This window comes from Garra rufa, chromosome 10 (assembly GCF_049309525.1).
Source record: "Garra rufa chromosome 10, GarRuf1.0, whole genome shotgun sequence".
Lineage (NCBI taxonomy): Eukaryota > Metazoa > Chordata > Actinopteri > Cypriniformes > Cyprinidae > Garra > Garra rufa.
The window spans coordinates 25619751-25634712 of NC_133370.1; the positions used below are offsets into that span (position 1 = coordinate 25619751).

Consider the following 14962-nt stretch of genomic DNA (forward strand, 5'->3'; position numbering starts at 1 on the left):
CAGCTGAAATGACCTCGCGCTGTACTCTCATTGAAACAATATCAATTATTTTATTAAAAATTATACATTTAAATTGAAGTGGTTTCCTTTACAAACAAGAACACGTCTTTCAGAAGAAGCTGTCGAATATCCGGGCATTGATTGTCTGCCAGGATAAAGATATGCCTTCTCTTCTGTTCCGACAGGGCATTCACTCTCAGCCTGACACTGTGTTCACATTACGAAAATGTATATGACGGCATTAAGAAAAGACATAACTCAATGTGAAGTAAATAAAAAAGAAACAGAGCACAGGATGAGCAGGCTTTCTATTCAGAGCTGCTCTTATAATTATTCTGAATAAATTATGAATGTCTTCTTGAGATCTTTAAACAGTGAATGAATGAGTCTTTTCAGTATGTTTTATTAAGCTCCATTACTTTTGCCAGACAAGCCCGGCATTTCTCTCATAGGCCTTACGAGATCATTTCCTAATAACGGCCGTAATCCCGAACCAAACAACGACCAGTTCTGAAAAAGTAAACAGAGTCAAACTCATGAAAAGAAAAGGCGACACTGATTTCCAGTCCCTTTGATATATGTGTTATAGAGTCTCATGTCTGTAAAGAGAACAATGATGGGGTGACCCTATCCTCCTTTGTTTGCATTATCTGCTCGCTGCAGTGACTTGCTTAATTAAAACTGTATTTATTATTACTTAGTGCCAAGTCAAACGAGATTTCAATTGCCCTTTTAGTTTTCATTTAGCGAGCCAGTTAACAAATAATTACATTTGCTTTCTGATAGCAGCTTCCCTCTAATGATCACAGACAGTATTCTCAGTCTTTATTACGCTTAGTCAGATAAACAAACAGAATGACAAGTTATCACTTGCGCTGAAAGCCGAATCCATTATTGATGGCATGAAATGATCGCTTTATAATCATCCGGACTGGACAAAAGACAAAATATCCTACTGAATTCAAATCAAATTAATATCTCCGGCTTTGACAGGCACAACAGCGTGTGAACGAAGTGACAAATTGAAACCGTGTATTGTTTGGACACTAAGATTCAATCTCCAAACACTTATGCCATCTGAAAAACAGTTTATAGCGTCTATCCGAGAGCCAGAATTTGTTGGGGAAGAAACCAAAATGGAACATGTTTCATGACTCAGAAAAGATCACAGCTATCTCACACTGCGATAGAGCAGGCCAGGCTGCAACAGGCGTTCGTGGCAAAACTGCCATCTTAACACGTCAAGCTGTGTACGAGTCCGACAGCGAGACTAGACTCGGTTTGAACGAGCTCATCGGAGGGATCTAACTAGCCCAGGCGAGACAATTTATAGGCTAAGCCGTGTCGTCGCACACCCAGTCTTGCCGCACGATCGTATTTCTGGATGTATGCTTGCGTTCGCTAACTGAATCATCAATCTCCTCTCTCTGAGGCTAATTTAGCCGAGGCCTTTTAAATGCTCTGACAAGCCTTGTGTCATTCATCAAACTCAAGGCTTCGTTGGCTCTCTCCGCTAGCCTTGATTACACATCATGTCTGTGTGCAAACCACCCTGTTCCACAAACAAAGCAGCCAATTTAGCAGTAAGATCCCCACATCGAAATATGCAGCACCGTCTGGCAGTCCGAATGAATGAATGAAGGCAGTCGAGAGGAAATAGCCACACCGTGTGCTGCAATTTGTGTGCTTTATTACAAAAATCTGTACAAAACCTTTTCGAATTGAGCATGTGTTACTGTTATTTCATATCGTTACAATTCAAAATCATGATAACCTGTCGGACAACAGCTAAACATTGAATATACTGTAGTAGTAGTAAGGTCTGTGTTGTCCGTATGTTATACACCATTTCACACGTCGCCAGATATTATTTAGTATAATGTCTATACATTCTTTTTTCCCTTACAGATTGCCACTCGGACTCATATCGACAACAGGCCTGCTTTAAAACAAACAGCTCTCACAAGATATTCAGCACTGCGGAAGAAGAAAAAAACTGTACACAGGACAGCATAGAGCACTACAAAAACATTTTGCCGCTTTGAGTTTCTCCACTGAGACTGAGGTTTTCGAGAAAGGAATAGGCTTAATACAAAAGACTCCCCTTCAAACGCTCGCTGTCATAAGGGTTCGCTCTACAAACTTACAAAATAACATCTCAAAATAACTCAGGTTGACAGCCTCAACTGAAAGGCAAGTACTATACATTTTCAATGATTAAATCCACTCCGGCCTGTCCTGCTCGATACATCAAAGTCTATTCACTACGAGTTTGACTTGGATTTTGGTCGGCGTAACTGCAGGATACTTCAGAAGTTATGATAGCGATGCACCTCGACCCAAATTTTGCCGTGGAACTAAGGCCTGATAGCAGACGTGAAGCTATGCATAAAGGATATTTTACAAAGCAACAGTTGCAGTTCCTCGCTAGGCGATGCGTTCGGAAAAGATATCGGTGTAGTCGGCTGCTGAATATGTATTGATTTTTTTCGAAGAACCTATGAGTCATAGAAACATCTGATAGAACAGAAACATTGATCTTTCGAGCATCACTTCTGTATGGCTAGCTGGATGACACTGTTCTCATTTATAACCATGGGGAGAGCGTTTCAGATGTCTCTTGGAAACAATTGGTATTCCTGGACCAGCTCGCATGGCCCTGCGGTCCACCGTCCATTATTCTCTTGGGCCTGAAGATCGCTCTTTGGGCGCTCGCAACCACACCCCGAGTCCAGACTTGGCAACTAACTGCAATTTAAATAGAAGTGCTTCCACCTCAAATCTCCACCATCTATCCGTTATCAAAACCGCTGCTCTCTGCAGATATAACTCCCCCCGCGCGTTGAATGTTCCCCTTTTTTGCTCCCCTCTTCTGTCAAGCATCAATGAGTCAGTGGTATTCTCTTAATCATTGTTCATTTCCATTATGCCCTTGATTGAGCAGACCTTGGCAGGAATTTTAATCCCGGCTAGGAGGAGAATATATTGCTGCTGTCGGCGTGGCCGTACAGGTCGGCTAGCTTCCTGAAGCGAGGTCCCCAGTCGCTCAGATAGTCATAGTTCTGCTCCGAGTCTGTGCTCAGGGAGTCTAGGGAGCTGAGGGATTCAGCCACCGAGCCGCTGCCCTCGAAAGCGTATGTCTGCAGGGAGTCGTAGGGAGGCGCGGAAGGATCGACGTCGGCGTCCTTCAGTCGGTCCCATATAAACTCCCGGAAGATCCCGTTGTCTGGAGTGATTTTGTAAGGGGGAGGCCGCGAGCAATAAAGGGTAGGCACCTCCGGGGTGACGTCTCGGCGGGTTTTGCTGTCTCTCACCACGTTGAGGTTTCGCAACGCCACCATGTCAAAGGCCTCTGTGTCTTCCTCGCCTCCGCCTTCGTCGTCGTAACGCACAATGTTCTCCCGCACGTCCCGGTCTTCATCCAAGATCAGAGGTTCCTTCTTCCTCCTCCTCATTGTCACAATCAGCAGCACCAGCACTGCAAACCACAAACAAAAGAATCACACGTTGTTAGTAAAAGCAAACCAGAGCTATCTTCAGTGACATGACATATTAGCATCACAGAGGCAAGACAGTAATACTTTTAAGCAATACTTTTAATGCAAATTTATCAAAAGTGATAGAAAAGACCTTCATAATGTTAGAAAAGATCTGTATTTCAAACAAATGCTGTTCCTTTGAACTTTCTTTTCATCGAAGTATCCTGAAAAAAAGTATCATGATTTTCACAAAAATATTAACACACACTGATAACAATACAAAATGTTTCTTGAACATTAAATCAGCATATGTGACCCTGGACCACAAAACCAGTCATAAGGTTAAATTTGACAAAACTGAGATTTATACATCATATGAAAGCTCAATAAATAAGCTTTCTATTGATGTATGGTTTGTTAGGATAGGACAATATTTGGCTGAGATACATCTATTTGAAATCAGAAATCTGAGGATGCAAAAAAATCAAAAAGACTGAGAAAATCACCTTTAAAGTTGTCCAAATTAGGTTCTTAACAATGCATATTACAAATCAAAAATTACATTTTGATATGTTTACAGTAGGAATTTTACAAAGAATCGTCATGTAACATGAACTTTACTTAATTTCTTAATGATTTTTGGCATAAAAGAAAAATCAAAAATTTTGACCCATGCAATGTATTTTTGGCTATTGCTACAAATATACCCCAGCGACTTAAGACTGGTTTTGTGGTCCAGGGTCAGATATTACAATGATTTCTGCTGAAAATTTAGGTTTGTCATCGCAGGAATAATATTCATTTGTTATATATTTTTTTTACTTTGTTTAGATAACTTCCTATTATTATATTTTAGTGCGATTCCCATGTGAAGTCATGTACTATATTTTCAGTATTTAATTTTTTTCTTCTTCTTCTTTTTTTTTTTTTTTTTGTGGGTGTGAATATGTGAGCCTGGACCACAAAACCAGTCTTAAGTAGCATGGGTATATTTGTAGCAATAGCCAAAAATACATGGGTCAAAATTATATACATTTTTCTTTTATACCAAAAATCATTAGGATATTAAGTAAAGATGATGTTCCATAAAGATATTTTGTACATTTCTTACCGTAATATATCAAAACTTAATTTTTGATTAGTAATATGCATTGCTAACTTCGTATGGACAACTTTAAAGGCAAAATTAGATTTTTTTGCATCCTCAGTTACAGATTTTCAAATAATTGTATATCGGCCAAATATTGTCCTATCCTTACAAACCATACATCAATGAAAAGCTTATTTATTCAGCTTTCAGATGCCAACAATGACCCTTATGACTGGTTTTGTGGTTTAGGGTCACATATGTGTGTGTATTTGTACAAGATGCTCTGTTTTTATTTTTAGGGTAACTTTTGAACATTCTGTCTACAGATGAAAAATAGTCTTTTGGCTAATTCTGGCACATTTACAGCCATGTTTATTAATGTGCATTTCCCCTGTAAACAAAAAAACTAAACTTAATTAAATAGCATATATAAAAATTTTAAATATCTAATTTACCTTATAATAATATTTAATAATAATACTGTTTATTCAATCAAATAAATACAGTCTTTCTGAGCAGAAAATGGAGGAAAAATCTTACCGAAGCCAAACATTTTTAACAGCATTTTTGTCAAGAAACATTTTAACAAAACAAACAAAACTATATAATAATTTAATAGTAATTTACTTCATACTATTTTGCTAACACTTTACAATAAGGTTTCATTAGTTAACATTATGAACAAACAATGAACAATACATTTATTAAAGTATTTAATAATCTTTGTTATTATAAGTTAATAAAAATACAGTTGTTCATTGTTTGTTCATGTTAGTTCACAGTGCATTAACTGTTAACACAACTTGCGATTTTAATAATGCATTAGTAAATGTTGAAATTAACATTAACTAAGATTATTAAATGTAGAGGTATTGTTCATTCTTAGTTCATGATAACAAAAGTAGTTAACTAATGAACATTATTGTAAAATGCTACCCTTTTTTAATAATAGTATATATAGTAAAATGGTGTGTGTCTGTGTTTGTGTGTGTGTACCAATATATTACATGCTTTGTAACAACATACTCTTATGTAATATAATAACATGCATGTTATTTATTGTTATAATTACTAATAGTATAATCAGTTTGTATATTCACACTGTAACAGTCAGATTTTTTAAAGTTGTAAATAAAACAAACATTGTTTTATTGGCATTACCAAATTGCATTAAAAAAAAAAAAACTATTTTAGTTTTGCGTCCAAATTTCATGTTATATTCTGTGTGTTACTTGTGAGTTTTTGTAACTGTTTGTTTCTATTTTTTTTCAGTGCAGCTATAATATTATAACAGCAATTTGTTTTCTATTACTTCAATTATATTACATTTTTATATTAGTTTATTTATTGTTTTCTTTGAAATAACAGCGATAGTAAGGTGGATACTGAAAAGAATGGGTATGTACAATCATGAGTCAGATTTGAACTCGGTTCACCGAAAAAAAAGAAGAATTCAAGGCCTTTTCTCTGACAGTGCATTTATTCCTAGTTCAGTCGGTTTCCACCAAACTATCGAGGTGCAAATAGCTGCACAGTGCTGTTTACACCTCGTGCAAATAGTCATTACGATTAAACAATTTGCTAACAATACGAACAAGAAACCCCTTTTATATGGGAGTAGAGTGGTTAATAAATTGCTTCATTACAAATTCATGCCCTTGCCACCGTAAACAACTATTCCATGAAATATCAGGCACCAGGTAAGATTTAGATGCACTAAAGCTTTAAAACACGCACACACACCTCTCAAGCAGTCCATTTACCCTCCGTTCGAGATAAGCAAAGACATAAAAGGTGTAGAATCAGATAGCACTCGACCATGACTGTATCTCAACAATATTTATGACAGCGGACCAAAATATTACTTTCTCTTTGTTTTACACTCTATAGAACGATTGTGCCTTGAGGCCTGACTCTTTAAGATACAACATGAAAGATAAGCTGAATTATCTCTACAGTTCAATTAGGGCAGATCTGGTACATTAGTTTTATCAATAAATTCATCAGATTGGGTTGTAGTGATTTTAATAACGCCGCTGACAAATCCCGAACAGGAGGTGTTTCATCATGGGAGGTGCTCCCGTGAGCAGGAGGTGTTAAAAGAGTTACAGTCTGATCTAATCTCATCCTGCATGTTTGTTTACAACGGTTATTAACCACACAAACCCTTATCCGCGCACAAAAACACATGCGCGGCTGAGAATTAAACGCGCGCTAGCACTTTTGCCTTCTCACTCTTTGCTCTGTCATGTGTGAACATAAGCAAACAGACAGAGATGAACAGAGAGATGCACGAAGAGCGAGATTTAGAGCAGGATGTGCGCTGTAAATATGGGCTTTAACGGCCACTTGCTTCCTTCTCGCTCATACGCAAGCTGCTTATTCGGAAAAGGCCAGCATTAAATCCTTTTAATGAGTGCGGCATATGCCTACTGTACGTGTAAAATAAGACTGGATTATATGTCAGTCAGAAAATATCACCCTGCCCTGAAAGCACAGACCCCGTATACAAGCACATCAAAACTATCAACTAGAGGCAAGGCTGTACCGGCGCACAAAAGACGTGTGTCTCGGCGATTCAAACCGGGGATCAAATGATGCACGGAAAAAGATGGCGTGAAAGAGACGGAGAAATTCTGTCAATACAACAAGAGAAAAGGGGAAGCGCAGAGCGAGAAATAACTAACATAACAAGACACATGCACAAAAAAGTGATATAAATCCATTTTTTGTGGTGTGTGGAATGCAAAAACCAATCCTCCGTGTTGCCGCTCTCAGACCCATGAATGCGAGGGATCTTACAGTACAGCCACAACACAGTCCTCCCACGGGAGTCTATATCTCTCTCTCTCTCCCTCAATGTAGATAGCGCATATGTGTATTTGGCTGCCAATACTGAGCTCGAGGGGGAGGGAAGGGAGCAGATAAAGTAGGGAGAGAGAAAGAGGAGGTGTAAGTGGGAGCAGGCTGAAGTGAGAGAGAGAAAGATAGAGTGGAGGGAAAAGGGAGGCAAACGTCTAATGATCCATCCTTCAGGCCTGCCACAGCGAGTGTGAAATATGGTGCCAAAGTCTCATACTTCATCCTCAGGCCTAGTGTCGTTTTGCAGGGGCAGACAAGCTGGGCGAGTGGGCTGGCGAGGCAGCGGCTGCACGTGTGCAGTCATAATCACAGTACACACACACACACACTGGGGATGATATAAACAAAAGCAAAGCCAATATCGACCTTACATTCGAGAGCAACAGTCTGACATGGAGGTTTAGAAGGTGGAGACAAAGAAAACACTATAAAACTGAAGATAAAGAAATAGAAAAATAAAAATCTTTCTGGTCCCATGTCTTTTTCTTCTTCTGTGGAACACTAAAGGAAATTTTTTGCAGAATATCCTAACTGCTCTTTGCCACACAATGAAAGTGAAGGGTGGCCATGGGTTCAAGGCATGATTTTCAGTAAATAAGAACTAAATTTCAGTCTTCTCTTCACATGAACCTATTGTATAGGCAGAATACAAATCCTTTTATGGTGCTTTTTTGTCCTTGATAAACTTGATAAAAAGCTCTTCACAGAACTATAAGAACCTTCATATTTAAGAGTGTATGCTGTACCAAATACAGACAATTTAATAGCAGAGGAGACAATCTTGAAAATATGGTATAAAGAGTTTGTACCAAAGTTTTAGACATGGCCTTCGGATTTCAATTTGTTGTACATGTAAAATTGCTGGGATTTTTCCAAATCGGTGAATCATTTTTTAGAAATCTTGAATGGTATAATTGGTTTCGGTGAATAAGCTCAGGTTGCATTGGTTATGATTTCTACACTCTAAAAATGCTGGGTTAAAAACCACCCAGCGCTGGGTGAAATATTTACAAACCTTTATTTTTAACGTTAGTACATAGTTAAGGCCACTTAATATAAAGTGGGACCCTATAAATATACACGTATTAATTATTTGAATAAATAATAATTAAATAATTATTGCTTCTTAATAAATGTTCACCTTTTTTGATTATTGCCAAGTAATTATGTGTCTGATTTTAAGCCAGACATAGTTATTTGTTAAACAATCGTTGGGTAAAGCAATAAATCTAACTGCTTGTTCAAAACAATCCAATCAGTGGGTTTGTCCATATTTTATTTTTAACCCAGGATTTTTTAGAGTGTAGGGTTTAACATAGCATAAAACATAAATGCACTTTTCATAACTGGGTAATCTACTATAATCTACTTTTATTGTGTTGTACATCTTTTTTGATACATATTTGTGACCGTGGACCACAAAAGATCAATTTTTGATTTTTTGATTTTTTTTAGGATAGGACAATATTTGGTAGAGATACCGTTATTTGAAAATCTGGAATCTGAAGGTGCAAAAAAATCTAAATATTGAAAAAAATTACCATTAAAGTTGTCCAAATGAAGTTCTCAGCCATGCATATTATTAATCAAAAAAGTATGTTTTGATATATTGATAGAACATGACCTTTACTTATTTTTGGCATAAAAGAAAAATCGATCATTTTGACTTTATTTTTGGCTGTTGCTACAAATAAGACAGTTTTTGTGGTCCAGGGTCACATTTGTGTCAGTATTATTGTTTGTTTGCTTTGTAAAATGTAAAATATGCTTTAAATAATATATTCAATATCTTACATATAGAAAAATAGCAGCTTCAAGATTATGCAAAAATTGCCTTCCACAAACGAAAGAAAGTCATACGGGTTCAGCAACACAACGGTGAGTAAATGATGCTAATTGGCATTTTTGGGTGAAATATCTATTAATAATGCAAATATGCAGATCCTACATTTACGCAGTGGTGTTTTGAATATTTTCTAGGACAAAAACAAAGCATTTATTCAACATGAAAACATTCTCTTTTAAACTCAGAGAAGCAAAAACTTCTATTTTGCTGAACTCTAATTTTGTGCAAAGCCTTGGTTTATTCGAAGCAACCTTATTTACTCCTAAAATGTGCATCTTAGTACCTTTGAGTAGCAATATGTACCCTTAGGGTACTACTATGAACTTTTAAGGGCAAATAAGGAACAAAGATGTCACTTTTAAGTGTACCGCTCTAGTGACGAGCTGTTGTATCCCTAGGGAAATGTTTTTTTTTTTTTCCTGATTTTTTAAGTCCTCTTATGTGATTACAAGGAGTTATATAGATCTAATGCAGTCTTAAGTCTTAACTGTTACAAACTGCACCCACTTTAAGGCTTGATTTACCCTCTCTGCAGTTTTGACACAAGATGGATGTTCAACGGGAGCAGCAGATCAATTTAACATTATCCTCAATTTGCAGTAATTGGATTGAGAAAACAATCCGTCATCCAGAATCAATTAAACAACAAGTGGGATATTTTGTGGGGGCCTCGTTCTCATCGACCTCTTAAAAATGAGGCAGCGACTACTAGATTATGCACTGCCCTTCATTCTCTCTTTCGCTCCCTCCCTCTCTTTCTCTCGCTCTCGTGCTTTCCCTTCACATATCTCAACTACTGCCAATAGCCCAGGGCAGTGAAGACTAATCAAGATATACTGGCGATATGCGGATCTATCTGGCTGTTGACATTTATGCCGCTGCCCAACACAAGGTGTTTGTGCTTTATGACACCTGTCTGTCCCTGCGTTTTCACAGTGGCGACATTATCTGCAAAACAAAATATGATTTACTCTGGGTGATGCAAGAGCACACACTACATTGCCTTAAGGGCCCTCATAAGTATTACTGACTGCCGTCCACTCGCACCGTCGGAGACCATAGGGGAAGCTCGCCTGGAAGACAAGATGCCCTGCAATCGGTCGAGGTGAGATTGAAAAGGTGATGTCACCGTTGCGAGAGTGACCCGTGGACATGAATGCATCGGAGTGCCTCGGGCTTACCTGACCTCTCTGTGTTCCTCCACCTAAATCTGAAATAATGAGCACAAGGTTTCCCTCAGAACAACAAGAGCGACACAGCGGCTGTCATTATGTGATATGCGCTCCTGAAATCCTTTAGATTACTTTATGCAAGCACTGATAAATACTAATGTGTTTAATGCAGCAGTTTGGTCAGAATCCCTCCTTTTGAACTCCATTTTCTATCTATGAAATATTTTATGAGCCATTATCAATGTTTGGGCTTGCTAGCACAGCTGAGATGTTGTAATGACACTAGGCAAGCATGCAATAGAGTTCAACTGAAATCTGTCATCATTTACTTGCCACATATTGTTCAAAACATACACAAGTTTCTTTTTATTCGTGGAATTCTACAATTCTACAATAAGACGCTGCTCTTTTCCGTTTAATGAAAGTGAATGGTGACTAAAAGTCAAGGTAGGGTTTTCATCGGATAATGACTATTCCTCACGCAAACTATCATGCGGTTTCAGAAGCCTTGGAATATATAGCGAATAAGTCGTATGGACAGCTTTTATGATGCTTTTTGGAGCTTGATGTTCACTAGTCACCATCCACTTTCATTAAAAATAAAAGGTTCCAAAGTAGAACCATTTCAGGAAAGGTCTCAAGAACTTCTAAAGATTCTAAAAGATTCTAAAGAACCCTTTTTCCGCTACAAAGAATCTTTTGTGCAGTTGAAAGCTTCCATGGATGTTAAAGGTTCTTGATGCCAATTAGAAACCTTAATTTTAAAAGGTGTATATAGAAATGAGCAGTAAATGGGGAAAAGAGCATGAAGCTGAGTAAACAATAACAGCATTTTCATTTCTGGGTGAACAATTCCTTTAATGGAGAAAGTCGTTTGTATGTTGTTAGATAAAAAAAAGACAAAAGACACAATGCTGACATGTCCTTGTGTATCATTCATTCCCTGGCATGGTTTTAGTTGTGCGCTGCTTTGATAACTAAAGCAACAGCAGGCAAAAAGCTTGTTGATTCATTAATCCAAAAAAAGATAAAAGCAGAAAAAGAAGATTCTTTTCCCTCCGCAGCTCTCCTCCTCTGAAGCCATCCTCCTCCGTCTCCTCCTCCCCTCAACCATGAGTGAGCAGTCTTGAGCCCCTGGGGCCGGACTCTCTTTGCCAAAAATAACTGCATTGCTCAGATCAGGCAGCGCAGAGGTCTAATCCAACTCGTGTAGTTTGGGAGGAGAGGGGGGTAGGGGTGGCGGCACTGGAGAACCCGACATTCACACGAGACGGCAAACCACATGAGCGGCTTTTTCACATCAGTTACAGCTGTTAGTGAGCTCACATTCAGATGATAAATGCTTAAAGACAAAGATCAATCAACACAAGGATGGAGTCTGCACTGTGGTTCACAAGTTGTGCTGTTTAGTGAAGGTGAATTTTTCACAGTTTCCTGTTGAAACTGAGGAAGGACAACATCACAGGAATCAATGCTAAAACACTTCTTAATGAGTGTTTTTGTGTTGTCTTAAAAATGTACTAATTAAGCAGCAAAGCTGTGCACAATATTAACAATATCATATTCAAAGAATTTATCTCAAAGAATGTCTCTCAACAAGATTTTTTTATACTTTTATTCAGCAAGGACATGTCCAATTGATCACTAAAGTGACAGTAAAGATTTGAGCACAAATCAGCATTTTATACTGATTTCTGAAGGTGCAGACACTGAACACTGGAGTAACGGCTGCTGAAAATTCAGCTTTGCCATTACAGAAATAAATAAAATTTTTAAATATGTGACCATGGACCACAAAACCAGTCAAAAGGGTCTTTTTTTAATATTGAGATTGGTACATCTGAAAGCTACATAAGTAAGCTTTCCATTGATGTATGGTTTGTTAGGAAAGGACCATATTTGGCTGAGACTATTTGATCTGGAATCTGAATCAAAATATTGAATGTCGTCCAAATGAAGTTCTTAGCAATGCATTTTACCAACCAAAAATTAAGTTTTGATATATTTACGATAGGAAATTTACAAAATATCTTTATGGAACATGATCTTTACTTAATATTCTAATGGTTATTGGCATAAAAGAAAGATCGATAATTTTGACACATACAATGTATTGTTGGCTATTGCTATAAATATACCTACCTATACCTAAGAATTCTACTTAGGACTAGTTTTGAAGTCCAGGGTCACATATTTTCAAATAGATATATTCAAATAAAGTGTTATTTTGATTTGTAGTAATATTTAAAAAATATTACTGCTTTTTATCAAATAAATGCCTTTTTGACCATAAAAGTCTTCTTTGAAAATCCTACAATCGCCAAAGTATTGACCAGCAGCGTAAATGCATTTTTTAACACATTTATTAAGCTGTTTTTCTTGCTTTAAGCATAAACCACAGTGTATTTATGATAAAAAACATTATAAAAAGCTATTTGCTAATGGGGTAAGAAATATAAACCCTGAAATCAAGTCTTAATGTCTCATGCATTTTTATTTTCTTTTTACTGGAAAATAAAATGATTTTTGAAGGGATCTCATATATGGTGCTCCAAATCATGTGTGAGAACAGCAGAGCTCTTAAGGAACGTGAAATTGAAACATATTGCACTTGGATTCACTGCACCGTATTATTTCAGATCTACCATTTAGTTGTAACGTCTCTATGGAGATAGAAATGAACTAGTGCATACTCCGATGTAATGGCACCAAGGAAGCAGAAAGAGCTTCCTTTGTTACTTATTCGTCATCTGTGCACTCATGAAAAAAAAGAGTAATCAAACAATGGAAATTACTGGGGCTCGGTTCAAGATGTGTGCGCTCACACAAATTCCCGTCTTGTCACAATAACAGCACTCTTTTTTAAGAGAGACAACATCTGTCAGCAAATAGACTTGTGGTCGTGTCTGTGGACAGATCTCCACACCGCCAGCACAGCCAGAGAGACAACCTATCAATGGTATAATCAAGAAATCAATCAAACCATCAGGACTGCATTCACTCCCTCTGTGCAGTCTTCAGGTCAGCAAATCAACACAAAGACACGCCAGTCAACCAATCAGACCAACTGAATGCTACATATTGGGTTGAGGTCACTCATCAAACAATCAACTAATAAGGCTCCAAATAATAAGTAATCATACAGACCAGCAGCCTCCCTGGAGAGGGTAAACAAGTCAATTGTGGCCAAGTAGACCTCTCGGTGCACGCCGCGTCCCAACTGTTAGAGCTGTCGTGCCAGCGCTTCTAAAGTAACGGCAGCCCGACTGTGTGGTAAATGTCAGTACGGGGGAGGTGGAAATGCAATGAAGCTCTTAAAAAACGGTTGGAAAACAATAACAAAAATTGGACAAATATCCTTTGATTGAACACAGCATTCAGAAAACACAATAGCTTTGTCTTAAAGACAACATGAAATCAAAATCAACCCTATGCGCTGGTCCTACTGCACATGAATTCATATATTATTCTAAAAAATGAAAAGAAATACAATGGTGGCCAAATGATTAGAACACTAGTATTTTCACCAGCTAAAAATGATTTTAAGTCAGTTTTGCTGTAGTGTGTCAGTAGGAAATATCAGTTCACATTTCCAAATATTCATTTCGCCATTAATTGTAATAATCCATTGACATTTTTGTTTGCACAAGGAGTCTGACAACAGCCAGTGCTCCACACAGAAATCTGTGATCTGATCTCATCATCATTCAGTCTGCCGGAATGACATGAAGAAACAGAACAAACTGAGACAGACTAAATCCAGAAGAACTGTGGCAACGTCTTCAAGATGCTTTAAGAAACCTACCTGCAAAGCTACCTGAAAAACTATGTGTAAGTGCAACTAGGGCAAAAGCTGCTTTAAATGCAAAGGATTAGTTAATAAAATTTAAGTGATAAAGAAAATCTATTTATGACATTATTTTTTGACTGCATCCTCATTTTACACAAGTGCCTAAAACTTTTAACAGTTACCTTTGCAGGTAGGTTTCTTAAAGCATCTTGGAGACATTGCCACAGTTCTTCTGGATTTAGTCTGTTTCAGTTTGTTCTGTTTCTTCATGTCATTCCAGACAGACTGGATGTTGATGAGATCAGATCTCTTTGTGGAGCACTGGCTGTCAGACTCCTTGTGCAAATAAAAATCTCACTGGATTATTAGAATTCAAGGCAAAATTAATGTTTGGAATTGTAAACTGATATTTCCTACTGACACACTACAGCAAAAGATAAAAATAACTGACTTAAAACCATTTTTTAACTGATGAAAATACTAGTCTTCTAAAAATTTTGACCACAGCTGTAAATCTAAATACACTACCGTTCAAAGATTTGGTGTTAATTTTTAATGTTTATGAAAGGAAGCTCTTACGCTCGCCAAGGTATGAATAAATAAATAAATATACAGTAAAATGTATTATTGTGAAATATAACTACAATTTTAAATAACTGTTACTTCAAAATGTAGTTAATTACTCCAGTTTTCAGTGTTACATGATCCTTCAGAAATCACTTA

The 14962-nt window shown here is 37.4% G+C and overlaps 1 protein-coding gene across 1 annotated transcript in view; it reads right to left on the bottom strand.

The window, feature by feature from the left end:
• Positions 1 to 1673: 1673 nt before the first annotated feature.
• cdh7a (cadherin 7a) overlaps positions 1674 to 14962 on the bottom strand; it is a 71998-nt gene continuing 58709 nt past the window's right edge. Inside the window, exon 12 of the mRNA XM_073848367.1 lies at positions 1674 to 3478. Within this exon, the coding sequence (XP_073704468.1) occupies positions 2970 to 3478 (509 nt within the window). The 3' untranslated portion in view covers positions 1674 to 2969. The remainder of the gene's footprint in view (positions 3479 to 14962) is intronic.